Source organism: Papio anubis, chromosome 20, assembly GCF_008728515.1.
Source record: "Papio anubis isolate 15944 chromosome 20, Panubis1.0, whole genome shotgun sequence".
NCBI lineage: Eukaryota > Metazoa > Chordata > Mammalia > Primates > Cercopithecidae > Papio > Papio anubis.
The window spans coordinates 3,207,955-3,235,078 of record NC_044995.1 but is presented as its reverse complement, the minus strand read 5'-3'; the positions used below and the strand labels follow the sequence as shown (position 1 = coordinate 3,235,078).

The 27,124-nt window shown below is 55.4% G+C and overlaps 3 protein-coding genes across 5 annotated transcripts in view; 1 reads left to right on the top strand and 2 right to left on the bottom strand.

Moving 5' to 3' along the window:
- PPP1R13L (protein phosphatase 1 regulatory subunit 13 like) overlaps positions 1-27,124 on the bottom strand; it is a 146,813-nt gene that overhangs the window by 14,648 nt on the left and 105,041 nt on the right. The gene's annotated exons all lie outside the window — the stretch shown is intronic.
- HRC (histidine rich calcium binding protein) lies at positions 5,535-10,604 on the top strand. The gene is given in 8 exon segments (XM_031659154.1): positions 5,535-7,027; positions 7,199-7,258; positions 7,411-8,413; positions 8,489-8,559; positions 9,403-9,471; positions 9,722-9,776; positions 10,247-10,283; positions 10,470-10,604. Coding segments are annotated over 8 exon segments (2,088 nt in total). The 5' UTR covers positions 5,535-6,271; the 3' UTR covers positions 10,507-10,604.
- Positions 10,772-27,124, bottom strand: part of PPFIA3 (PTPRF interacting protein alpha 3) — a 29,816-nt gene continuing 13,463 nt past the window's right edge. Inside the window, exons 12-30 of one of the 2 annotated variants that reach the window (XM_003915872.3) lie at positions 26,699-26,761; positions 26,486-26,565; positions 25,493-25,637; positions 24,514-24,701; positions 22,986-23,208; positions 22,075-22,238; positions 21,818-21,945; positions 20,401-20,494; positions 19,695-19,776; positions 18,790-18,990; positions 15,770-15,832; positions 15,583-15,609; positions 13,521-13,696; positions 13,021-13,118; positions 12,617-12,792; positions 12,460-12,528; positions 12,060-12,231; positions 11,638-11,709; positions 10,772-11,553 (exon numbers count right to left, since the gene is read on the bottom strand). In XM_003915872.3, the coding sequence (XP_003915921.2) occupies positions 11,651-11,709; positions 12,060-12,231; positions 12,460-12,528; positions 12,617-12,792; positions 13,021-13,118; positions 13,521-13,696; positions 15,583-15,609; positions 15,770-15,832; positions 18,790-18,990; positions 19,695-19,776; positions 20,401-20,494; positions 21,818-21,945; positions 22,075-22,238; positions 22,986-23,208; positions 24,514-24,701; positions 25,493-25,637; positions 26,486-26,565; positions 26,699-26,761 (2,208 nt within the window). In that variant the 3' untranslated portion in view covers positions 10,772-11,553; positions 11,638-11,650. The remainder of the gene's footprint in view (positions 11,554-11,637; positions 11,710-12,059; positions 12,232-12,459; positions 12,529-12,616; positions 12,793-13,020; positions 13,119-13,520; positions 13,697-15,582; positions 15,610-15,769; positions 15,833-18,789; positions 18,991-19,694; positions 19,777-20,400; positions 20,495-21,817; positions 21,946-22,074; positions 22,239-22,985; positions 23,209-24,513; positions 24,702-25,492; positions 25,638-26,485; positions 26,566-26,698; positions 26,762-27,124) is intronic. The other variant, XM_009194936.3, reaches the window with a different exon arrangement.

The window sequence follows — 27,124 nt, the reverse complement described above, 5'->3', positions numbered from 1 at the left end:
CCCGCCATGCATTGCTACTGCACCACCTGCACTCCAGCCTGTGCGATAGAGGGAGACTCCGGTCTCAAAAAGAGGTAGCCGGCATGGTGGGTCCTGCACCCAAGCACTTTGGGCAAGCAGGATGGGAGGCGGGAGGGATCACTTGAGGCTCCAGGGTCTGAGCACTCAGCCTGGTTCAGAGACCTCCAAACAATTTTAAACTAGCTGCCATGGTGGTGCAAGCCTGTGGTCCCAGCTACTCAGGAGGCTCATGTGGGAGGATCGCTTGAGCCCAGCAGGTCAAGGCTGCAGTGAACCATGATTGTGCCAATCCAGCACATGGACAACAGAGCCGAAATCCTGTCTCAAAAAAAAAAAAAAGAGAGGCCGGCTGGGTGGCCTGCCTGTAATCCCAGCACTTTGGGAGGCCGAGATGGGCGGATCACACGAGGCCAGGAGATTCTGAGACTATCCTGGCTACCACGTGAAACTCCCCTGCCTCTACTAAGAAATACAAAAATAGCCGGCGAGGTGGCGGGTTTCTGTAGTCCCAGCTAGCCCGTGAAAGCTGAGGCCGGAGAACATGGAACCCGGAGGCGGAGCTTGCAGTGAGCTGAGAGATCCGCCACTGCACTCCAGCCTGGGCTGCTAGAGTGAGACTCCATCTCTAAAAAAAAAAAAAAAAAAAAAAAAAGAGAGACAGAAGACAGATATTTTTAAATGCTATTCTAAACACACACAACACACACACACACAAAATTAGCTATAGAATTGCCAGTTTGCAACTCCCCTGACTTTACGCGTTGTTTTCCCTGTGATGTCTTACCTACTTCCCAGTTTCCCACTACTATCTACAACCCCGGACTCCTTCTAGATCCTGGACATTAGTCCAGACCTTGCCCTCTCAAGTCTCAGTCTCCACATGCCCCTGGCTCCCCCTAGGCCACTCATATGCACAGAGTCCCACATCACACTTAGCGGCATTTCCCAAACCTGCTCGCCCTCCTGAGCTCCATCTCGGGGACAGCCCCACTGTGTCCCAGTCAGCAGACCATATGTCCGGTAGCCATCCACCGATGGGGGCACCCCCTCTCTCCCCATATTCATCAGTCCCCAAGCTCTGCCTTCCCGCTCCCTAAATCTTTGCCCCATCCCCTCCTCTCTGTGTCCCAAAAGCCCTGACCTGGCTCAGGCCACTACGCCTCCCACTCAGACCCTCTATCCAGACTCCTCCAGAGCTCCTGTTCATCCTCTCCCAGTCCCAGAAGGTTTTGCCACACCCAGAGCCAACCCCACCACTGCAGTGATGCCCCAGCTCCCCAGGACAAGGTCCTAGCCCCTTAGGGTGGCCTCTGACACCCTGCAAGCTCTGGCCGCGGCTCTCCTTCTGCAGCCTTTCTTCTTGATAGTGCTCCTGCACTCCTGAACTTTCTTGATTCATCGGCTGTAACCATGGTCCTTTAAAGTGCTGACTCTTGCAATACGCTGTTCAACCACTTCTCTCTCTCTCTTTCCTTTTGAGATGGAGTCTTGGCTCTGTCACCCAGGCTGAGTACAGTGATTACGATCCTCAGCCCTACAGCCCCCTCGGGGTCTCCCAGGTGGCTCTAAGCACCCTCCTGGGCCTCCCAAGCAGCTGAGATTTCTAGGTGTGGGCGCCAACACTTCAGCTTAATTTTGTATTTTTAGTAGAGACGCATTGCACTACAGCAGCTTGCTTGGTCTCAAACTCCTGACTCAGGTGGATCCACCTGCCCCCGCCTCCTCCTAAATGTTGGGATGACAGGTGTGAGCTTACACGCCCGGCCCCAATCATTTCCATGGGCCTCTCTCCAGCCCACTTTCAAATGTCACCTCACTTCAGCTACCTTTCCTCCTCCAGAAAACTACTAGTGACACCCTGTGTCCCTCCCAGTCTTTTTTGAGACGGAGTCTCGCTGGGTCGCCCAGGCTGGGAGGCAGTGGCTGGATCTTAGCTCACTGCAAGCTCAGCCTCCTGGGTTCACTTTATTCTTCCTGCCTCAGCCTCCCTGAGTAGCTGACTACAGGCTACCGCCACCTCGGCCCCGCTAGTTTTTTATTTTTTAGTAGAGACGGGTTTCACTGTGGCTATTGTGATGGTCTCTGGACTCCTGATCTCTGATCTCAGCCTGCCTCGAAGGCTCTCCCAAAGTGCTGCTGGGATTACAGGCTTGCTTACCAAGGCCCTCGCCTCTCCTCCCAGTCTTTAAGCAGACACTCTCCCGGCTCCCACAGAGCTCTCAGTGGTCCTGTCCCTCGAGCTGCACTCCTGCCTTTACTATACTATCCTCTCTGCATTTCTTCCTCCTCAGGCCAGACCTCAGAGTTTCCTAAATTGTCTCTGACCACACTGCCCCATCAGTAGAAAGGTTTTGAGCACTCAAGCATCCAACAAGCATATAACTGCTTCTATTTTATCCACAATTGACAAGCAATACTGCACTAATATATAATCATAACAAAATACACACTGGGCGCAGGAATGATACCCCCTACCCTAAAATAACTAGAGGGCTGGGCGCGGTGGCTCACACCTGTCATCCCAGTACTTTGGGAAGCTGGCAGGTGGATTGGCTCTGAGTCAAGAGCGCTCAAGACTTTGAACCTCAAGCAACAGGCGAAACCCCTATCCTCTACTAAAATACAAAAAAATTAGCTGGGTGTGGTGGTGGGCACCTGTAATCCCAGCCATCTCGAGGCTGAGGCACGAGAACTGCTTCTGAACCCAGAATGGATGCTTGCAGTGAGCCGAGATCGCCACTGCACTCCAGCCTGGGTGATGTAGAGCCGACTCTGGGTCTCAAAAAAAAAAAAAAAAAACTAGAAAGTCTGGGCCAGGTGTGGTGGTCACTTGTAATCCCAGCGCCTGGGAGGCCGGAGGCAGGCAGATCAAGAGGTCAGGAGATCGAGACTATCCTGGCTAACACGGGAAACCTCGCCTCTACTAAAAAGAAAAAAATTTGGGCTTTGACGCTGTGGCTTTACGTGCACTTCTGGATCCCAGCACTTTGGGAGGTCAAGGTGGGCAGATCACCAGGTTAGGAGATCGAGACTATCCTGGCTAACACACGGGTGAAACCCTGGCCTCTACTGCTAAAATAAGCAAAAAATGGCTGGCGTGGTGGTGGCGCTTGTAGTCCCAGCCACTCGAAGGCTGAGGCAGGAGAATGGCTTGAACCCGGGAGGCAGAGCCTGCAGTGACCAGAGATGTGCCACTGCCTCCAGCCCCTGGGCCAGCTTTTACAGGAGCCAGACTCGGTCCTGCACCAAGCCCTAACCTGAGCCACTGACTGCCATTCTGCCCACCAGTTCCTCGGCCCCATCCCACTGCCCCCGCATAACGTCCTCCCGCACGCCCGCCGCCCGCCGCACTGTTGCAACATCAAGTAAGCATTAACTTGTTTAATCCTCATAATAATCCCGGGAGATCAAGCCTCTTTTCATCCCCACATGAGAACGGGACCCAGAGAGGTGAAATGATTTGCCCAAAGCCACGCAGAGCACGCGGTCCCTGGAATCTGGACACGGCAGGCCACTGAATTAGGCTAAAGGGACCTCCTCCCTTGGGAGCTCTGAGTGAGGGTTTCTTGCATGGATGGATGAATGAATGAACGAATAAATTAATGAATGAAACAGAAATACCCAAAAGGGAAAGACAGAGACACAGAAAGTGACACGAAGAGACAAAGGCACACAGAAGAGACATCGGGGAGGAAAGAAGCAGAACCGAGCCCTGAGCACAACACTCCTGAGCGGGAGAATAGCTTAACGGGGGAGTGGGGGTGTCCATGACAGACCCAAGCGCTCCTAGAGGGAGAGAGCCGGCAGCGAACGCCCTTGGGAAGGTCCCCGAGTCCTGGAATGGGGAAGGGGCGTGGCCGGGGCGTGGCCATCCGCGGGCGGGGTCAGCGGGCTGCGGACCCTCTCGGGTCAGTCCAGGGGCGAACTCCTCACCCCGGATCTGTGGAGTCAACTATGAACGTGGTACAGGTCTTCTTCTTGAAGATCTTGGGGATCCAGCTCTGGGAACAGAAACAAGTGTAGGGGTGGACGTGGGGTGGGGGGCACCCAGTTCTGTCCTATGGGACACAGAGCCACCCACCCTGTGCGCTCCCCACGGACACAGGAGTCCGGGCCCCCAGCGCCCTCCTGCTCCAGACTCAGGAATCTCGACCCCCATGCCAGGGACCCTGGAACCCGGACCCTCCCATCCCCCTCCTTCGTCTGACCCAGGAATCTGGGTGTCCAGCGCTGGGAGCCTGGAGGCGAGGTCCCCAGCTCCACGCTCCCGCAGACCCGGGTCCGGCGCTCACCTGCTCCTTCTCTGACACCACCATGCTGCCGCGGCCGCCGCAACCTCCAGCAGCCCAGGGCCCCGGCGCTCCTTCGGCCTGCTCTGCTTCCAGACCCGCCCAGGGCAAACCGGATCCTCCACTTTCCAGCCCAGCCTAGGCGGGGCGAGGTCTGGGGGCGGGGAGTCTTGGAGACGCCAAAGCGGGAGGCGGGGAGAGGGCGGGTCCCAGGCCGTGATAAGGGGACAGAGGGACAGCGACCTAGGGGGTGCAGAGGCCCGGGCCAGGGCCGAAAATAGACAGGTAGGGGAGGACTTGAGGGTGGATGGATGGAAGGAGTGAAGGAAATGGAGGATGCCAGAGTGGAATGGAATGGAGGAGGAAGGGGAATGGAAGGACAGGAGGAGGAAATGGATGGAGGGAAGGAGACCCAGAGTGGATAGATGGACAGAGGAGGGATGGAGGACTCAGGAGTGGACAGGAGGACCAGGGGACCCAGAGGAAGGGAGGATAGAGATACAGAGGGATAGACCTAGGAGGGAAGGAAGAGAGAAGGATGGACATCCTAGGAGAGGGGGGACAGAGGCCCAGGAGTGGAGGGACAGAAGAGGAAAGAGGAGGATCAGGGGGGGGATAGGACCCAGGGGGGGGAGGGGGGGATAGAGGGGGGATGGACGGAGGGGGGGATGGAGGGGGGACTGGACCCAGAGGGGATGGAATGAGGGGGGGATGGAGATCTGAGGTGGAGGATAGGAGACCCAGGGAGGGGGGGAGGAGGACCCAGAGAAAAATGGGATGACCCAGAGGGGGGACAGAGGAGGGAGGACCCAGGAAAGGAGGGATAGGAGGAGGGGGGGACAGTGGAATGAGGGGGAGGCCCAGGGGGGGATCTGGAGGGGGACAGAGGAGGTGGATGGAGAAAGGAGGGGCCAGAGATTTAGGGGAGAGGGCACAGGGGAGAGAGAGGGACACGGACTTGGGTGGAGGACAGACACTCACATGAGAGCGGGACGGAAGCCCAGAGGGAGAGGGAGAGGCAATGCCACGGAGGAGGGACAGGGACCCTGAGAGAGCAGATGACAGAATGGAAGAGAGAGGAGGACCTGTGAACGGGAAGGGAGACGGTAGTGGGGGCAGTCATGACCGGTGAGGAGCAGGAGATACTGAAACAGAGGCGGGCAAGGCCACTTGTCTCCTGCCAGCCCGCACGGGGACAGCTGCGGCCTCCGTAACCTGAGTCCCCCTACCCCTCCCAGCTGTATTTATAGCCCTGGCCTAGCCCAGTCCCTGCCCCCAGATCTGAGTTCCAGGGACAGGAGGTCATGGGCACGTGTGTTGGGGGCCATGTTCCTTTCCCCCCCTTCCAGGGCCTCAACATTGGCATCACTCTCTCACCAGCGCGTGTCATTCCGGCTGGAAGCACCCCACAGTCAAACCCCCAGTCCTTCCATGCGAGGGGTCTCTCCCCTCTGATAAGTCTCTTCTGCCTCCCCTAGGTGCCCCAGGCTCCCCCAAAAACCTGCTAAAAGTCTAGCCTTTTTCTTTGCAGCTGCCAAACATGAGCTTGTTGGTAGGTCAAAGTCAAGTCCCTTGGCCCCCATCTCCTGGCCAGGGAGAGACCCCTCACGGGTCGCCTCCCCAGCTGGGAGGAGGAGGAGCAGGAGGCGGCAGGCGGGGACTGACCCAGAATAACTCAGGGCTGAGAGTAAATTTAGCCAGAGAGAGGGGAGGGGAAAGACCCTATTGGCTGGGGAATGGGGAGGGAGGGCCCCAGAGGGGGGTCAGGGGGCTCCAGAGACAGCCTCAGAGGGGTGTCCAGAGCCAGGCAGCAAGGACCAGAGGAAGGTGGACAGAGACGGAAAGGACAAAGCAAAGGAGAGACACAGAAAAAAGGAGACTGACCCCAAAGGGACAAAGACCCCAACATTTGTCCACCTCGCCGCAGAGGCAGCTGGAGTCAGTGCTGCCTGTCCGTCCCCATGGGCCACCGTAGGCCATGGCTGCACACTGCTGTCCTCTGGGCTGGGGTGGCCAGCCTGCTCCTCCCCCCGGCCATGACCCAGCAGCTGAGAGGGGCTGGGCTGGGCTTCAGCAACTGGAACAACAACGCTGGAGTCACCGGGCTCTCCCAGGAGGCATCGGCAGAGCTTGGCCACCACCTCCACAGCCCGAGAAACCATCCAGATGAGAACGAGGATGTATCCACAGAGAATGGACATCATTTCTGGAGCCACCCAGACCGTGACAAGGAGGATGAAGACGTCCCCAAGGAATATGAGCACCTACTCCCAGGCCACAGGTCCCAAGACCATGAGGTTGGAGACGAGGATGTCTCAGGTGAGGAGGTCTTTGCACAGCATGGTGGGCAGGCCCGTGGGCACAGAGGCCACGGGAGTGAAGACACGGAAGACTCAGCTGAGCACAGGCACCACCTCCCCAGCCACAGGAGCCACAGCCATCAAGACGAGGATGAGGACTTAAGTTAGTCCAGAGCATCGCCATCATATCCCCAGCGACACCAGGCCAAGGATGGGGAAGATGATGAAGGAGAAGAGGACGAGGAGGAGGAGGAGGAAGAGGAGGTCTCCACTGAGTATAGGCACCAGGCCTACAGGCACCGAGACCACAGGAGTGAAGAGGATGAGGATGTCTCAGATGGACACCACCATCATGGCCCCAGCCACAGGCACCAAGGCCACGAAGAAGATGACGATGATGATGATGATGATGATGATGTCTCACCACTGAGTATGGACACCAGGCCCACAGGGCAATCGGCGAGACCACAGGCGGAAGAGGCATGAGAGGATGTGTCTCAGATGACACCACCATCATGGCCCGCCAAGGCACCAAGGCCATGCAAGAAGATGACCTATGACGCATGATGATGATGTGATGATGATGATGATGATGATGATGTCTCCACTGAGTATGGACACCAGGCCCACAGGCACCGAGGCCACGGAGTGAAGAGGATGAGGATGTCTCAGATGGACACCACCATCATGGCCCAAGCCACAGGCACCAAGGCCACGAAGAAGATGACGATGACGATGACGAATGATGATGATGATGATGATGATGATGTCTCCACTGAGTATGGACACCAGGCCCACAGGCACCGGACAATGGCGCGGAAGAGGATGAGGATGTCTCAGATGGACACCACCATCATGGCCCCAGCCACAGGCACCAAGGCCACGAAGAAGATGACGATGACGATGATGATGATGATGATGATGATGTCTCCACTGAGTATGGGCACCAGGCCCACAGGCACCAAGACCACAGAAAGGAAAAGGATGAGCCTGTCTCAGGTGAACACGACAATCATGTCCCTGACCACAGGCACCAAGGCCACAGAGACGAGGAAGAAGATGAGGATGTGTCCACTGAACATTGGCACCAGGGTCCCCAACGTGTCCACCATGGCCTTGTAGATGAGGAAGAGGAAGAAGAGGAGATCACAGTCCAGTTCAGCCACCGTGTTGCAAGCCACCAACCTCAAGGCCACAAGAGTGAGGAAGAGGACTTCCAAGATGAGTATAAAACAGAAGTTCCTCACCATCACCACCACAGGGTCCCCAGGGAGGAAGAGGAGGAGGTCTCCGCTGAGCTTGCCCACCAGGTCCCCAACCACAGGCAAAGCCACCAAGATGAAGAAACTGGCCATGGTCAAAGAGGGTCCATCAAAGAGATGAGCCATCACCCCCCAGGACACACAGTGGTCAAGGATAGAAGCCATTTGAGGGAGGATGATTCTGAGGAGGAAAAGGAGAAGGAAGAGGATCCCGGCTCCCATGAGGAAGATGATGAAAGTTCAGAGCAGGGAGCGAAAGGCACCCACCATGGCAGCCCGGACCAGGAAGATGAGGAGGATGAGGAGGAAGGTCATGGCCTCAGCCTGAATCAGGAGGAGGAAGAAAAGGAAAACAAGGAGGAGGAGGAGGAGAGGAGAGAAGAGAGGGCTGAAGTTGGGGCCCCACGGAGTCGAGACCACAGCGAGGAGGAGGAGGGGCTGGAGGAAGATGAGCCCCACTTCACCATCATCCCCAACCCACTGGACGGGAGAGAGGAGGCTGGAGGTGCCTCCAGTGAGGAGGAAAGCGGTGAGGACACAGGTAAGTGGCCTGGGCTGGTGTGGGTGTGGAGAAACCAAGTCAGCCTGGGTCACTGCTGCCTTTCTGTCCCCGCAGGTCCACAGGATGCTCAGGAGTACGGGAACTACCAGCCAGGGTCCCTGTGTGGCTACTGCTCCTTCTGCAATGTATGTCCCCAGCCCAGATCCACCCACCAAGGTGTCCCCAGAATCTGTCCCAGGGGCCCTGGGGTGGTGCTGTGGGAGGGCTCAGAGCAAGGTCCAGCCAGGGTCAGTTCTGAATGAAGAGATCCTTATGCAGGCATGTGAGGTGAGGACAGACTGAAGGCTGGGGTGTGGGGACAGAGACAGGGGTCTGTGGCAAAGAGAGTTGGGGAAAGGAGGGACGGCACAGGGGCTGATAGTCTAGGGGGAGAATAGGGAGAAAGGGGGTAGAGAGAGCACCTGAGCCCACCCTGAGTGGGGGACATGGGGTCGCCATGAGATAGAAAACCAGGGCAGGGCCGGGCATGGTGGCTCACCCCTATAATCCCAGCACTTTGGGAGGCCAGGGCAGGTGGAACACGGGGTCAGGAGATCGAGACCATCCGGGCTAACACGGTGAAACCCCATCTCTACTAAAAAATACAAAAAATTAGCCGGACGTAGTTGCATGCACCTGTAATCCCAGCTACTCAGGAGGCTGAGACAGGAGAATCGCTTGAACCCGGGAGACAGAGGTTGCAGTGAGCTGAGGTTGTGCCACTGCACTACAGCCTGGGCAACAGAGAGAGATTCCCTCTCAAAAAAAAAAAAAAAAAAAAAAAGGGAAAGGAAGGAAGGAAGGAAGGAAACAAACCAGGGGCAGGGGAGGGGAGAGAGGCTGATTTGGGGGGGCAGATACAGAGCTGAGTGTTAGAGATAAAGAGGGTAGAGTCTGGGGAAGCGTCCAGGGTGCAGGGGTGGACCAGGGGCAGGTGTCTCCCAAGTGGGGTTAGAGTTTCCGTCTAACCAGGCTCCCCTGGTCCCCAGCGATGCACTGAATGTGAGAACTGTCACTGTGATGAGGAGAACATGGGTGAGCACTGCGACCAGTGCCAGGTGAGACCTCACCTCACACTCAAGGCTCCACTGGGCCTTAGGATGCACCGGGACCCTCTGAGGACCCCCACCCCTAAATCCTGGCCTCTGACCCAACCCCTTACCCCAATGCAACCTTGACTCCACAAGCAATCCTGACTCCAGCCTTAACCTAGACCTAGCCTCTGGTCCGGGTCTGGTCCTGGCCCCATCCTAACTCCGCCCCCGGCCACGCCCCACGCTCACTCTCTCTCCCCGTCCCCACCCCCAGCACTGTCAGTTCTGCTATCTCTGCCCGCTGGTCTGCGAAACGGTCTGCACTCCAGGTGAGCATCTGCGGGGCCCTGGAAAAACCTGAGGAAGGTGTCAGGCCCAGCGTGGTGAATCCTGGTGGGGGCGGAGCCAAACCTGAGGGACTGGCCCAGGAGGCTGGTGGGGCGGGGTTAAGAGAGGAGGCGTGGCCAAGGCTGTGAGCACGTGGGCCGGGACCTGGCTCGAGGAACACCAGGTGGAGTTGCTGAAGTCAAGGGACAGAAATGAGTGGAGGGCTGAGGTGCAGGCCTAGAGCCTAATTGGCGAGGTCAACTCAAGTAGGAATCGAAGGGGCGGGGCTGCTGGAGAACGGAATCACCCAGAACGAAAAAGGGTCCAGTAGAAGGGATTCAGTTTGAAGAAGGAATTAGGGAATTAGGGAAAAGGAGGTGGAGCTAGCACTAATCTCGCACGCTATACTGAGTAACCACCTAATTTTGCTCGTGCAGTACCCCTCAAGCCTCTTTTCTCTGCTCTCCCACAGGAAGCTACGTGGACTATTTCTCCTCCTCCCTATATCAGTAAGTGTATTGGGGGAGGAGAGTGTGTAAAACCCCGTTTAGAGAAGTGGTTGTCTCGCTATGAGTTATCGGATGACTCTGGGACTCCATTTCCTCGTCCATGAAATGGGCAGGTTAATGATCTCTAAGCGTCCTGGGGTGAGCTTTGAACACCAGCTGTTTAACTTCTGGCGTCCTCCTCTCCAGAGCCCTGGCGGACATGCTGGAAACGCCGGAACCCTGACCCAGCCGCTCGACTGCGACACAGGTGTACCTCCCCTTGCCTTCCAACCCCTTTCCATGAGCCATATTTATTTCTCTGAATAAACGTGCTCCCCGAAACCTCATTGTCAGACGTGAGGTCTGGGAATCTCAGGGCATCAGGGAATGCGCGTAGGCTCTAGGGACCTGGACCTAGACTTGAGGGATGAGGGGCCTGGACTCCTGGCTCGAGGAGGTTGGTTGAACACGCCCCCCTACCAAAAAAAAAAATCAGTCAACAAAGGAGCTTTTTGAAACAGTTCTCTTTACCCGTGATCACTGAGTGACGCCTGGGGCGGGGAGGCCGAACGAGAGTTGGGGGCGAGGGCTCCCCCACTGCCCCCACGCCACGTCGCCCAGCGGCATCGTGGAAAGAGGATTCTCCCATGCAAACCCCGGAGCCAGAGGGGAAGGGGGAGCGCCATTCTGCGCCCCCTACCCCCGGGGCACGGACACGGCCACAGCACGGGGGGCGGTGAGGCCCCGGGGACACGAGACACGGGGGAGGGAGAGGGGACCCCGCCCGCAGATGACCCGGGGAACCGGCGACCGGACGCGGCGGGGCGGAGCTGAGTGGCACAGGGGGCGAGGCTTGTAGCAGCGAGTCTCCCCTCCCCTCCTTTCGGACGAAGAAGGAAGACTTGGGCCCCGCAACTGGGCAGGAAAAAGGGGAGGGGCAGCCACTCCCCGCATGCGGCCCGGAAGGGAAGCCCCGCCCCCTTCCCGCGGGTAAAGGACACCCGTCTCCCAACAGAAACTGATCAATAAATTACAAAGTAGAGAAAAGGAAGGCGGACGTTTGGGGCGGGATTTCTTCCTGCCCGCTTCTTCCCCCTCTCAGTCCAGTTCATGTGGTTTGGTCCAGGCCCCGGCCCTGTGCGAGGCGGGCGCGCGCACTCCCGCTGGTCTGTACAGATGGTCCAGTCCCAGGCGCGAGCTCCCCCGCCCGCTCTCCCCGGCGAGGCCACAGTCCAGGCAGGAGAGGGAACAGCCCAGCCTCGGGAAGATTCTTCCGTCCGAGTGAGGTCACCTGCATGACGCCGGGCAGCGCGTGGAGCAGTGAATATCCACCGTGCCGCCCCGCACCCCCAAGGTCGCCCAGCACGGTCCTCACCTGGAGGCCTGCACTAGCAGGAATAGGTCCGGACCGAAACGCCGTCTGCCCGGGAACTCCCAGAAGTCTGGCCTGGAGGGAGAGCGAGCAGCGGTTCAGCCTGGAGCACCCTCCTCCCTGTTCCTGTCCAGGATTCCTCCCTTTGGACTTCCCTTCCCGATGTCACAACGATCGCCGGGCTCCACATGGGTTTCCCTCCCGTCCGACTCAAACTCGCATTGGGCGAGTTCACTCCCGCCTTGGGAAGGGGGAGTGGGATTTATCCATTTCATCCTGAGGGGGGAGTCCGGAACGTTGGAGCAGTCCATTCTTCAGGGGTGGGCGAGAAAGGACTAGGCCATTCCAGAACCTGGACTACTGAGGTGGTCCATGTCCAACCCAAGGGAAGCGAGGAGGGGATGTCGCATTTGGGAGCCCCCCACCTTCTGGCTGCAGCTTGCGGAGAGGGAGCCCCGGAGAGCCCAGGGCTCCCGCTGCAGCCGAACGAAAGTTGGGGGGCAACATCTCAGCTGAGTCGGGAGTTACGCCTCGGAGGTCCTTCTCCCGGAACATCTTCCGCCAGGATGGGGAGCGGCTGAAAGACTTGGCGCTGTCCTAGGTATAGGAGCCGGGCAGCCGGTGAGGGACTCGGGACTCGCCTGACTCCGCCCCTTCCTTTGACTCCACCCCTCTCCGGGGATCACCTCGCCCTTAACCCCGCCCCTCTCCTGGCCCCGCCTCCAACTGTAACTCTTTAATAATTAAAGTCAGGCCCCGCCCTCTCAGCGCCGCCTCTCGAGGAGCCGCTGGGAGCAGAGCCCTCTGAGCTGCTGCCGCGCCCACCTCGTCCAGCCGCCTGTCTGTGCCTAAGGAGATAAGGTTGCTGAATTCCTTCTCCAGGAGCTGCCGGGCCTGGAAAGAGGAGGTGGAGGGGGCGGTTGGAGCGTGCAGTCTGCGAGGTGGGGACGCCCAGCATGCTCCGGGCCCAGCGGCAGCTCACCTGTGCATTCTGCGTGGGGATCTGCAGGAGCAAGGCCAGGTCGGAGTAGTCGAAGGTCTCGTCCAGGGCGAGCAGTGCCCCGTGTACCCCGCTCTCCGTGAGGTTCGTGGCAAATTCTTTCAGGCCCAGCCCGGACACCCAACCCATGACCCGCTCATTGGACCACACCATCACGTCTGGGGACGGAAAGGACCCTCAGCCGTGCCCCTCCCGTGGCCTGGAGAGTTCAGTTTAGCCCATACCTACACCTCCATTTCCTCTCTTCGGGCCATGCCCCCCACGCTGGCCCCACCCCTCGGTTATGGTGCCAATCTTCTTCTCCAGCCTCTCCCCACCCCCTCTCCTCCCCATCCAGCTTTACACCCTCCACCTGGCTCCCAAAGGGGCCCTTACACTCGACTTACCTCGGATCTGGGTCTGACTTTCTTCCCGCCTCCGCTCCAGGTCCTTCCGGTCATAGTTGAGCCGTTTCAGGCACATAATCCCATAATGTAGACTCACCCTGAGCAGCAGAAGTGGAGTCACGGATGAGTCTTCCAATCCCCCTAGCTGCTGCTCCTACGGGTCCCTCCCCACTGGCTGTGCTCTTCTTGGAAAGGGTGGGGAGCTGATCTGTTCTATTGACTGTTGACCCCCTCAGGAGGTGAGGCATTTTCAACTATAGGCCCTTCCTATTGGCCAGCCTGGAGGGGATACAGGGTTAACTAGCCAAGCCATCTCAGGATCTGAACTTTTCCTGTGGACCATCTCATTGGTGAAAGGGGCACAGAGTGAGGATTTCCTGAGAACTCAGGCTAAAAAGGCCAAGATAAGCCTAGGAATCTCCCATGGCCAATCCCATTGGCCAAAGACTCTGGGGTGGGGCTTCCCTTTGGACTGTACCCATTGGCCAGGCAGCCCCCACCTGTGAAAGCTGTCCACCATCTTGAGTTGGCCCCGGAGCTCCTTCTTGTTAAGGTGATCTAACATTCGGGCATCCACCAGCGACTCCATGAAGTAGCTGCGGTATTGGGGCAGCCCCAGGCTGGGCAGCCAGTCGTTCCCCACCCACTCGTGGTTCATGTCGCCATATGCCAGGATCTGGGGCCATGGGCAGGTGAGGGAGGAATCAGGCCCTCTGGCCCCTTCCCACTTTGCATGAGAGAGGTACAGTCCAACCTCCCAATCCAAGGTTTTTCCCACCCCATAGTAGCACAATGACCAATCTCTGCTCAGGATAATGGACCAATCCAGAGCTGTCTCCTAGTTCTTCATGACTACATATACTCTTGGCTACTCAAACAGTGGTCCTGAGACCTAGAGCATCACCATCACCTGTGAACTTCCTGGAATTGCAGAATCTCAGACCTTATGCCAGGCCTACTGAAGTCGGTATCTGCATTTTCACAAGACCCTCGGGTGATTTGAAATATACATTATATTTATTTTTTAATTTCTTTCTTTCTTCTTTTAATTTTATTTTATTTTATTTATCTTTCTGACAGAGTCTGCTATGTCACCCAGACTGGAGTGCAGAGGCACGAGCTCGTGTCACTGCAACCTCCCCATCCCAGGTTCAAGCAATTCTCTTGCCTCAAACTTCGAGTAGCTGGGATTACAGGTACACGCCACCACACCCGGCTGATTTTTGTATTTTTTAGTATAAACGGGGTTTCACCATGTTGGCCAGGCTAGTCTCGAACTCCTGACCTCAAGAGATCCGCCCACCTCAGCCTCCCAAAGTGCTGGGATTACAGGCATGAGCCACTGCGCCCAGCCATATTTGTTTATTTTTTAGAGACAGGGTCTTACTATGTTGCCCAGGTTGACCTTGGCTTCTTGGGCTCAAGCGATCCTCCTGCCTCAGTATTCCAAGTAGCTGGGACTACAGGTGCGTGCCACCCCACTACCCATTAAATTTGGGGAAGCACTGCTTTAACTCTGTCTCACTGCAGTCCAACGTCACTACACCCCCAAGTCAGGACAATGGATTCTTTCAAGGCAGCTCTCCCACTAAGAAAGGGCCATCACTCTTGCAATGTCCTGAAAATACTTGTCTAATGTTATATCTGGCCCAGGACAATATTCCAGATGAGCCCCAAGTCCCTCACTCCTTTCAGCATCAGCACAAAATCCCCACCTCCCCCTGGCTGGAAATATGTGATCTATGACCACAAACATAATTCCTCCGTGGACAGTCAGCTCATACCTCTTGATTTTTTTGTTTGTTTATTTGTTTGGTTTTTATGAGATGGAGTCTCACTCTGTCACCCATGCTGGAGTGCAGTGGTGCAATCTCGGCTCACTGCAACCTCCACCTCCTGGGTTCAAGCGATTTTCCTGTCTCAGCCTCCCAAGTAGCTGGGATTACAGGCGCTAGCCACTGTGCCCGGCTAATTTTTGTATTTTTAGTAGACACAGGGTTTCACCATGTTGGCCAGGCTGGTCTCAAACTCCTGACCTCAGGTGATCTGCCCACCTCAGCCTCCAAAAGTGCTGGGATTACAGGCGTGAACCACTGCGCCTGGCCGCCTCTTGTTTCTTGAGAACAAAGTGTAGCTCTTCCTCCCCAATTTCTTATTCAGCCTGGCTACCTCACCACCACCACAGCCAATGCTTCCTCCTTGGCCCTGGTACACTGAGCAGTCCATTGTAGGCCCGGCCCCCTCCACTATAGGGACACCGGCTGCTCAGCGTCTCTCCTAAGCTACAGAATTGAAGCCCCTTAGAGTCCCCACAATCCACGATGATGAAATGGTCCATGCATAAGGCTGACTATGCAACAGTCTGGGCTTCCACATCGCATCCCCTCTACCCTCCCCACCACCAAGCCATAATGGAACAGTCCAGAGCCAAGCTTGGCACAGCGCCCCCCCATGGGGATGATGGCATGTTCTGGTGAGGACAGGGGCAGGGCTCGGAGGAGGAGCATCCATGCGTCGTGCACAGCCTGTTCATGCGCTCACGCCCCGCCCCGCGTCCCCTACCTGCTCCCAGCTGATCTCCTTGGTCTCCTGACCCGTTAGTAGGAAGAGGGGAGAGAAGGGGTGAGTTAAGGGGCAGGCAGAGGAGGACACAAGGAGCGGACTTAGGGATGGCCACAGACTTGGTCCCTGCCCCCACCCCCAAGGAGGGTTAGTGCCACCCCCAAGGCGGCCGGCAGGGGGCACTCACGGGCTTGGTCGTGGCTGTAAGGGACTCCATCTCCTCGTGTGTCATCCACACGTTTCCTGTGGACTGAGGGGCAGGGAGTATTAATGGATGGTGGGAGAGGGCTTCCCGTGGGGGAGAGGAAGGAAGGTGTCCTCCTGAAGGCCCTGGGCCATATGTTTATGTCCCTCCTGCTTTCTGGGACAAGCAGTAACAGAGAAAAGGAATGATCCTTGTTATCGGGCACCTGCCATGTACTGGGCAATGTGACTTTGGAGTTGAACAAATTCAGGTTGGAATTGCGACCCTGCCATGCATTTTGCTGTGTGGCCCCGTGCAAATGACGTCACCTCGCTGACCTCACACAGAGGTACAGAATGAGGATTCAAAAGTGGGGGGCAGACACAGCCATGGGGCAAATGTTTAGGGGGTATGGGGGGGGTTCACATTTATTGATCTTCTGCTCCCAACAACCCCACGAGTTAGGAATCCATACAAGGATAAAAACATTTATGTATCTCCTGGTGATTGTCAGGCACCAGTCACCGTCCTAGGGTGTGGGATATGGCAAGGGACACAACAGACCCTTTTCGTCGAACTGGGGGAGAAATAATCAACATATTTTAAGTATGTTGGGGAAATTTGAATACAGATTGAATAGTCGATGAAATTAACAACTGTAGCCAATTGCGGTGGCTCACACCTGTAGTCCCAGCACTTTGGGAGGCTGAGGCGGGCACATCACTTTTGGAGTTTGAGATTAGCCTGGCCAACATGGAGAAACCCCGTCTCTACTAAAAATACAAAATTTAGGATGAGAGATGGGGTTTTGCCATGTTGCCCAGGCCGGTAATCCTAGCACTTTGGGAGGCAGAGGCAGGTGGATCACCTGAGGTCAGGAGTTCAAGACCAGCCTGGCCAACACTGGTGAAACCCCGTCTCTACTAAAAATACAAAAATTTGCTGGGCATAGTGGCCTGTGCCTTTAATCTCAGCTACTCAGGAAGCTGAGGCAGGAGAATCGCTTGAACCAGGGAGGTGGAGGTTGCAGTGAGCTGAGATCTCACCACCGCACTCCAGCCCGCACACCGCACGGGGCAACAGAGTGAGACTCTGTCTCAAACAAAAAGAAAAAGAATAAGAAATTAACAAGGTGAATGCCCTTAGGTATGATAAAGGATGCGGTGTTTACAAGGAAGAAAAAGACCCACTAGGCCGGGTGCAGTGGCTCACGCCTGTAATCCCAGCACTTTGGGAGGCTGAGGCGGGCAGATCACGAGATCGGGAGATGGAGACCATCCTGGCTAACACGGTGAAACCCCGTCTCTACTAAAAAAATACAAAAAATTAGCCGGGCGTGGTGGCGGGCGCCTGTAGTCCCAGCTACTCTGGAGGCTGAGGCAGGAGAATGACGTGCACCCAGGAGGCAGAGCTTGCAGTGAGCCGAGATCACGCCACTGCACTCCAGCCTGGGCAGCAGAGTGAGACTCCGTCTCAAAAAGAGAAAAAGACCCACTAAAGTAATTTTGGAGGCTAAGCTGTTATGATGTCCTCAAATTACATTCAAGTACAGGTCTCTGAGCATCCCCAACCTGAAAATCTAAAAATCCAAAATGCTCCAAAATTCTAAACTTTTTTTTTTTTTTTTTGGATGCAGTCTCTCTCTGTCACCCAGGCTGCAGTACAGTGGGACAATCACAGCCCACCGCATCCTCGATCTCCTGGGCTCATAGGATCCTCCCACCTCAGGCTCCTGAGTAGGTGGGACTACAGGTATGCGCCACCACACCCGACTAATTTTTGTATTTTTAGTAGAGACGGGGTTTCGCCATGTTGCCTAGGCTGGTCTCGAACTCCCAGGCTCAAGAGATTGGCCGCCCAAGGCCTCCCAAAATGCTGGAATTACAGGTGTGAGCCACGGCACTTGGCCCTAAACTTCTTAAGTGCTGACATGAAGCCACAAGAGGAAAATCCTCCATCTGACCTCATGTGACAGATCACAATCAAAATGCAGTCAATACTTTGTTTCATGCACGAAGTTATTTAAAATATTGTATAAAATTCTTTTTAGGCATGTGTATGAGATGCATATGAAACATAAATGAATTTCATGTTTAGGCTTGGCTCCCATCCCCAAGATATTTCATTTATATGTAAATATTTTTTTTTAAAAAACTTTTTAAAATCAGAAATTCTAAACACTTCTGGTCCCAGGTATTTCAGGTAAGGGATACTCAACCTGTACTCCCCACTCCTGCCACCCCACACACACAACAGAGCAAGTACAGCAAAAGGTTGAGAACTGCTGAACTGGGTACACATGATATCCTGTATGTTTGAAATTTCTCGTAATAAAAAGTTGAAACGAGGGCCGGGCGCAGGGGCTCACGGCTGTAATCTCAGCGCTTTGGGAAGCCGAGGCGGGCGGATCACCTGAGGTCGGGAGTTCAAGACCAGCCTGGCCAACATATCAAAACCCTGTCTCTACTAAAAATACAAAAATTAGCCGGGCATGGTGGCAGACACCTGTAATCCCAGCTACTCAGGAGGCTGAGACAGGAGAATGGCTTGAACCCGGGAGGGAGGGATTGCAGTGAGCCAAGATCGCGCCATTGCACTCCAGCCTGGACAACAAGAGCAAAACTTTGTCTCAAAAAAAAAAAAAAAAAAGTTGGAATGAAAAGATAAAATAATTAGAAGGCAATAAATGCTATGGGGAAAATTAGAAGGTGCTGATATGCTGGAATGATGGGGGAAACTAGTTTAGCTGACAAGGAAAGCTTCTTGGAGGTGGTGACATTTGAGTGGGACAGCAAATGCCGAGGAGAGGGAGAGAGTCAGGGAAGGAGGTGGCCTGGGCCCCTCCTGGAGTACCACATGGACCACAGGCCAAGTCGGGAGCAGAGGAGAGGCTGAGGGGGTGAGAGCCAATGAGAAGCAGGGTCGTGGGACAGAGGAGTGAGCAATCCCAGGATTGGCTAGACTGAGGGCAAGAGGCGGGGCCCTGAGGAAGCAAAGGCTGGAATTGGCCAACGGACACTCACAGTGCGAGAGGAGGCGGGGGCCGAGGGCGAGGTGAGCGAGACCATCTCCTGGATGGCGAGGCGAAGCTTAAGTCTGTGCAGCGGGTTGCTGATGCCGATCTCGCGCTGGATCTCTGTGTCTGACAGGTTGGCCATGATGGCACCGCTCTTGACATTGGCCCGGCAGGCGGCCACGTACCAGGCAGGCATGCCTACCCACAGCTGCAGCGGAAGGACAGATGGACAGAGGGGACAGAGGAGGAGAAAACCGGAGAGATGGGGGGACAGGGAGGTGGGGACAGGCAAGCGGGGGTGGGGGGTGAAACAGTGACGTGGGAAAGTTCGCAGGGAGAAGAAATAGGACAAGGAAAAGAGACGTGGACGAGATGAGGAAGAGTCCAAGGAGACAAATGGCGGGGCGGCGGGGGAAAAGAGAGAGAAAAGACAGAAAAGAAAAAGAGAAAGAAAAGAAAAAGAAAGAAAGAAAGAAAGAAGAAAGAGAAGGAAAGAAAAGAAAAGAAAGAGAGGGTGGGGAGAAACAGGAAGTGGGAGACAGGGAGACATCGGCAGGGCGATCGGAGACATGAGAAATATGGGGGATGACAAAAGCGTGGTCAGAGATGGTAATCGTGCCGAAAAATAGAGACAGAGAATCCAGAAAGAGAGAGTAGAGAGAACGACAGGAGACCATGACCCAGGTGGGCAAGGCCAGAGCGGCAGGGGCGGAAGGGGAAGGAGAAGGAGAAAGAAGCTGTTTAGATGAAGGGGAAGGCTGGGCCCTCCTGGGTCCTCACCTGCCCGGCCCATGGCCACCCCCACCTCTGGGCTAGAAGCAGGGTGGCGCCAGGAGGACCAGGCAGCCCCTACCAGTAGGGCTGTCACAGGGGTTGAGGACCAACAGTCAGGGCATTTCTGGGCCCCAGTACCTCCAGCCAGGACACCACGGTGGGCCCGTCCCAGGCAGCAAAAGGCAGGCCCTGGCGGCAGGCCTCCTCCAGGAGTTCATGCCTGCAGGGGTGAAGGGGCCAGGATAGAAGCTGTCGGGGGTGGAGACCCCCTACTCTGTGGATGGTCCCCATCACCACACACCCACACACACACACACACACACACACACACACGCACGCACCTTTTATGAATGTATAAAACACGGCAGAAGGTCAAAAAATACATGTGAATCTAAATCCTCTCCCCCCAACCCCTATCAAAAGAGAGAAAAAAGAAAAACAAAAAATATAAATTAAAAAAACACAAAAATTAAGAAAGAAAAAATAAAAACTCTGGGAGCTCCTGGGTTTCCAGGAAAGCAAGTTCGGGGTCACGGACACCCCCTCCCAGCATTGAATTCTCATTTCTGTTCACCACCACTGCTGCACACCCACACTCTCTCACACACACACTCTCACACTCGCGGGCACACACTCATGCACACACACACACGCACAATCACACACACTTACATACACACTCATACACATACACACACACTCTCACACGCAGGCACACATGCACACTCACACGCACAATCACACACTCTCACACTCTCACACACACTCTCACTAACACACACACCACACACACAGTCGTCACTCACACACTCTCACACTCACACATTCACACACACACACTCACTTCCTCTTGTTCCTTCGGTCCTTGTCTCCTGGGCCTGTCAGCTTGGCTAGTCCCAGAGGGTCAGTGGCCAGTGTCTCATCTGAGGGTGTTCCAGCTGGAGGCAGGGAGGGGTTGAAATTTGGAAAATCTCAAGGGGGAGGCAGAATCTTTCATGCTGGAGGTGATGAGGAAAATGCAGGAAAGGCAGAGGCCCTGAGGGAGTAGTGAGTGAGGCCACATCGGGGAAGTGATAAAGCCAGACAAGCGCCCATGAATCGGAGTCATCCCCAAAATACGGCTGGATGCACTGGGCTGTCCTTGGTAAGGTGGCAGTGGTGTGCTGGTAAATGCCTAACAACTGGCTCCTTGGGAAGGCAGAAGGGAATCCCTGATTTGTAGCATTTGTCCATTTCCGTGGTGTAAATAATCCCACCATGGCCAATTTCAAGCTACCAGTGTGATATCAGCCAATTCCTGAAATAGCGGATCTCCTGAGCCAGTGAGAGCAGGCTCCAGCACACCACAGGAAGGTGCCCTGCCTTGAGGATGCCCCACCCTCTTCCTCTGTTTAAAAAATAGGTGACCAGGCGCGGTGGCTCACACCTGTAATCCCAGTGCTTTGGGAGGCTGAGGCGGGTGGATCACTAGGTCGGGAGATCAAGACCATCCTGGCTAACATGGTGAAACCCCATCTCTACTAAAAATACAAAAAACTAGCCGGGCGTGGTGGCAGGCGCCTGTAGTCCCAGCTACTCGGGAGGCTGAGGCAGGAGAATGGCATGAACACGGGAGGCAGAACTTGCAGTGAGACGAGATTGCGCCACTATACTCCAGCCTGAGCAATGAAGAGAGACTCCGTCTCAAAAAAAAAAAAAAAAAAAAAAGTAAATGAGTCTGTAATCCCAGCACTTTGGGAGGCAGAGGCTGGTGGATCACCTAAGGTCAGGAGTTCAAGACCAGTCTGGCCAACATGGTGAAACCCTATCTCTACTAAAAATACAAAAAAAAAAAAGGTAGTCTGGCATGGTGGTGGGTGCCTGTAGTCCCAGCTGCTCAAGAGGCTGAGGCAGAAGAATTGCTTGAACCCAGGAGGTGGAAGTTCCAGTGAACCAAGATCGTGCCACTGCACTCCAGCCTGGGTGACAGAGCGAATCTCCGTCTCAAAACAACAACAAAACCCAAAAAAAAACAACAACCAAAAAAATAGGTAAAGGAAATCAATTTATTTACCCACTCAGTCACCCAAGCAGGCCCCAGAGTGCCCTCTCCTTTTCCCTCCTCCTCCTGCCTACCTTGGCAAGCTGTGTTCCTTCCAAATTCTAAATAAATCACCAAATGAATGAAGACATGAATGAATGTCAAGTGAACATACAAAGAAGGAGAAAGAAAGGAAGGGAGGAAGGAACACAGGAGGGAAGGGTTAGAGTGAGGTACTCACCCAGAGAAGAGCTGTCCCGGCCTGGGGGTCCCATTCGTCCCTTCTCTTTCTTGCCAAAGAGACGGCCTATGGATGACTTGATGCTCTTCTTCTTGGGGGCTTTGTGTAGGGAGTCTGGGGTGCCCTCACTGGGAAAGAAGGAGAGAATGAGAGCATATCCTGGCTGGGATGCCTCCTCTCCTCCCAAGTCCTTGTCCACCCCCTTCTCATCTTCCCAAACCAGCCTCTCCCTGTCCCTATCCCTTGTCCCTGCTGACCTTCCCCGTGAGGGTCCCCCATCTTCCAGGGACCCTGCCTGCAGTGCCAAGGCCTGGGTCATTCTTTCAAGACGGGCAGAGCGGGGAGTGGGTGGTGGGGTGTCTCCTGGGATGGCCGGCCCCTCCCCTCGTGGAGCTCCAGCTTCGTCCTTAGGGACATGATTCTGAGGACAGAGGGCACAGATGCTGGACTGAGTTCAAGGAGTCATGTCGGGGGCGCTTTAGTAACTGAGATGTCTGCTGAGGGGTGTGTGGGGTGACCCTGGTTTAGAACAGTATCCAAAGGTAGTCTAGCTCAAGTGAGGGTGAGTTGCAGAAACTTTTTTTTTTTTGAAATGGAGTTTCACTCTGTCACCCAGACTGCAGTGCAATGGCACGATCTCGGCTCACTGCAACCTCTGCCTCCCAGGTTCAAGAGATTCTCCTGCCTCAGCCTCCCAAGTAGCTGAGATTAAAGGCGTGTGCCACCACGCCTGAGCTGATTTTTTGTATTTTTAGTATTTTGAGACGGTGTTTCACTCGTGTTAGCCCAGGATAGAGTGCAGTGGCGTGATCTCGGCTCACTGCAAACTCTGCATCCTGAGTTCACGCCGTTCTCCTGCCTCGGCCTCCCAAAGTGCTGGGATTACAGGCGTGAGCCACCGCGCCCGGCCCAGAAACTTTTTAAAATCCTATGCAGAAACTTGATGCGTGAGAAATAAAAGTAGACCAGATCTGACTAAAGTGAAAGTTAGGGTTCAAGAACCCAGTGACTCCGCCTCCCCTTTGCTCTTTGAGTTTGAACCTTTAGGGAAAGCTAAGGTTGCTTTGGAAAACCACTGCTATGAGGGGTTACTGTTGTTCACTGCGGAGCCCTGCTTCTGACCTCTCCCCATCCCCCTACTAGGCTGGGGAGACTTCAGAACACTCACAGCCTTGTCGGTGCCCTCACGGGCAGGGCTAGGGGGTGCCAGGCGGGGAGTTGAGTGGCCAGAGCTGGGAGGGGAGGGGCTGGCAAGGGTAGAGGTGGTGAGGGAGGGGGGCAGGGAGCAGCTGCTGCGGTAGCGGCCCAACGAGTCCAAGCCAGAGCTGGACACCCGGCTCTCCAGCTCCTCTGCCCTCTGTTCTGTTGTCTCCTTCTCCTCTTGGATCAGCCTGAGGAGGGAAATAGGGGAAACTGGGTAAGCGGCCGCAGCAGACAGTGGGAGAGGGAATCTGGGAGCACAAGGGGCCAGAAAGCCTTGGTGGGACGAGGGGAATTCTGGGGAAGGTGCAATGACATCAGAGGGCTTTGGTGGGTTTCTGAAGGACTCCCGGGCTCAAGGAGAGTCAAGAAGTCCTGATAGTCTCAGGAAGTCATTGCAGGATTAGGGCTGTCAAGGTGATCAAGGTCTGCATCAGGGTGGCCCTGATGATAGTGGTTTGGAAAATCATGAAGGGATTACTGTGGACAAAAGGACAAGTTCAAGGTGGACTGTAAGAGCAAGGTCATAACAGGAGCAGTGTGAGATCAGGGACTCAGGTCACTCTAGGATCTGGGAAGGGCATGGAGTCATTCAGTATGGAAGGTGGTGGTCACGGTATATTTGCCGAAGGCTCATGGGGAGTGCGTTATAGCAGAATTGCTGAATATGGTTATTACTGGTGAATCGGGGTAGACGTTACATCATTGGGGGCTTCTTAATAAGTTGGGGACGTTTTTTATATTAGAAATTCTTAGTATATGGAGTTGAAGTTTTTATTTGTTTGTTTTTTGAGACAGTCTCGCTCTGTCACCCAGGCTGGAGTGCAGTGGCACAATCTCGGCTCACTGCAAGCTCCGCCTCCCGGGTTCATGCCATTCTCCTGCCTCAGCCTCCCCAGTAGCTGGGACTACAGGTGCCTGCCAACATGCCCAGTTAATTTTTTGTATTTTAGTAGAGATGGGGTTTCACCATGTTAGCCAGGAGGGTCTCGATCTCCTGACTTCGTGATCCGCCTGCCTCGGCCTCCCAAAGTGCTGGGATTACAGGCGTGAGCCACCGCGCCCGGCCTGGAGGTGAAGTTTTTGATTAGGGCATTAGGATGAGATTCTTGGTGTTTGAGGTTGGGAACCTTGTGTTGTCTTGAGATTCTTAGAGTAGTGGGAGACTCTGGGCACTTGTTATGTGAAACCACAAAATTGATGGCGTAATGGAAGATTCTTGATGCATTGAGAGGAACTGGGGTATTTTGGGGTGCAGTCTTTGGTGTGTCAGGGAATGGTGAGTACTGGCTGGGGGTATATGTGTAGGTAGCACATAGAAGACTTCTGAGTGTATCTTAGGGGATGCCTGGACAGTGGAGTGAGTGTTGGGCTGGAAGAATTCCTGTGGATGGTGTAACAGGAGATGGACTCAGGCTTTCAGGCCTCCAGAGCCAAAAGGGCTGTGGAGTCAGCTCAGGTAGGGCAGGGTGGGCCAGGGCGGGGCCAGGGCTCACTTGATCTCCTTGTTGATGGCCTCCAGCTGCTCCTGAAGCATGATGGCCAGCGTCTGCACATCAGCCTGCCCACTGGGGGACAGCAGCTCAGCCCCAAACATCCCCTCTGCCTCCTCCTCATCTGAGCCGTCCAGCTCCCCAGGGAATGGGGGTGGTATGGAGCCCGCAGGGGCAGACCGCTCCCAATCCTGTCCCTGTGTGGGGACAGAGCGACATCAGGTGGGTGGGGGCCAAGGTTAGTGCTGGGTCTTGGCTCATGATCCTGACCTTTCCTGACCTCACTGATGCTTTTCCCAGCCCATCTTTATTTCTTTTTATTTTTATTTTTTCTTGAGACAGTGTCTCTCTCTGTCGCCCAGGCTGGAGTGCAGTGGCGCAATCTCAGGTTACTGCAACCTCTGCCTCCCAGGTTCGAATGATTCTTCTGCCTGTCTCCTCAGTAGCTGGGATTACAGGTGCCCGCTACCATGCCCGGCTAATTTTTTCATTTTTCCTAGAGACGCCATTTTGGCAAGGCTGCTCTCGAACTCCTGACCTCAAGTGATCTGCCTGCCTCGGCGCCAGCAAGTGTTGGGATTACAGGCATGGACCACCCTGCCCAGCCTCCGACTTCTTCTCTTGACAGGCCCCTGTCCTTGATCCCTCCCCACGCCCACACCCATGACTCCACTCCTGCCCCTGATTCCCATGACTCAGCTGGCTCCTGTTCCTCACCTAACCCCACCTACTCTGGGATTCCATACGCCCCTCCCAGTCCCATCATTACTCTCGGGTTCTCACCAGGTGGCAGGACATCCACAGGAGGAGACATCCAGGCAAGAGGGTTGCAGGGAAGGAGAGAAGAAAGGGTGAGTGGGTGAGGCCAGGAGATCCTGCCTCTCAACTCAGCTTCCTCCCGGAGTCCCACGGATTTAGCTCCACTTCCTACCGCTGCCCACCCAAGCCCTGCTCAGTCCAGGCTCCAGAGGCAGCTGCTGACCTTGGAGGGCTCCTCCTTGACCCCCGACCAGCGGCCCCTCTTGCCTGCCCGACCACTGCCAGCCACATAGGGATCCAGGTGGGCACCAGAAGGTAATGTGGGTGCCTGAGAGTAACGGAGCTCCAGGGCACTGCCAGGAAGAGACCTGTGGGCGTGAGGAAAGCAGTCAGGGACCAAGGGGTCAGGAAAAGGGCACAGAGGTAAGGGGTCACAGAGACAGATCTAGGGCCAGGGCCCTGAAGTCAGGGTCAAGGGGCCAGGCCTGGTGACTCAGGCCTGTAATCCCAGCACTTTGGGAGGCCGAGGTGGGCAGATCACTTAAGGTCAGGAGTTCGAGACCAGGCCAACATGGTGAAGCCCCGTCTCTACTAAAAATTAAAAAATTAGCTGGACATGGTGGTGGGTTCCTGTAGTCCCTGCCACTCTAGAGGCTGAGGCAGGAAAATCACTTGAACCCGGGAGGCAGAGGTTGCAGTGAGCTGAGATCGTGCCACTGCACTCTAGCCCGGGCAACAGAGCGAGACTCTGTCTCAAAAGAAAGAAAAAGTAAATAAATAAAGTCAGGGTAAAAAAACAGAGGGGGCTAAGCGTGGTGGCTCACATCTGTAATTCCAGCACTTTGGGAGGCCAAGGCAGGAGGATCACTTGAGGTCTGGGGTTCCAGACCAGCCTGGCCAACATGGTAAAACCCCGTCTCCACTAAAACTACAAAAATTAGCCGGCTGGGGTGGCGCACGCCTGTAGTCCCAGCTACTCGGGTGGTTGAGGGACGAGAATCGCTTGAACTCAGGAGGTGGAGGTTGCAGTGAGCCGGAACCGTGCCACTGCATTCCAGCCTGGGCGACAGAATAAGACTCTGTCTCAAAAAAAAAAAAAAAAAAAAAAACAGAGGGATCAGTAGAAGTCTCAGGAGGATAGGAAGTGGGGATTAGAAGGGAGGAGCTTGGCCAACGGGGCTCCATGGTGGAGGCAGGGCAGGAGGGCTGCTGTCACCTGGAGTAGGAGGATGGTGGCCTCCCCCGCAGCTGGTCGATCTCCATCTGCATTCGCTCCATTTCGGCCAAGAGCTGCTCCTGGGGGCCGGTGTTGGAGGTGTCGGGTTAGAATCTGCTCCGCCCAAGAGGCACAGCCCCTGCCAGACTTGCGGACCCTAGCCTGGCAAACACTGCCCCAACTTCCTCCTCCTGTCCCCTCAGGGTCCCCTACCTTGTTTAGCAGCAGCTCATCCTGAAGCTTCTTCATGTTGGCTATCTCCTCGCTCAGGGAGTTCTGTGGAGACAGAGGTGAAGTGAGGGAGTGGGACCTGAGAGGGGCACGCCCCTGGGGCTGCAGGCAGCTCCCAATGCACACAGACAGGCCTGAGGGGACCCAAGAGGACTGAGATGGACAAATGGTGAGTTTCGGGGGAGCAGGGACAACGATGTTTCTGGGGAGAGAAGACCCCGGATGCAACACCCTGTGCAATCTCAGAGGGTTCAGGGTTTGGGGGTCCATGGGATTGGAGGCTTTGGGAAAAGTCAAGGACTTGAGGCATGGGTGCCCCAGAATTCGGCTCTTGGAACGTCTAGAATAGGTGAAAAAGCGGCTCTGGGCAATACAGCAGAGAAGGCTGCCCAACTCAGGATGCCGGGG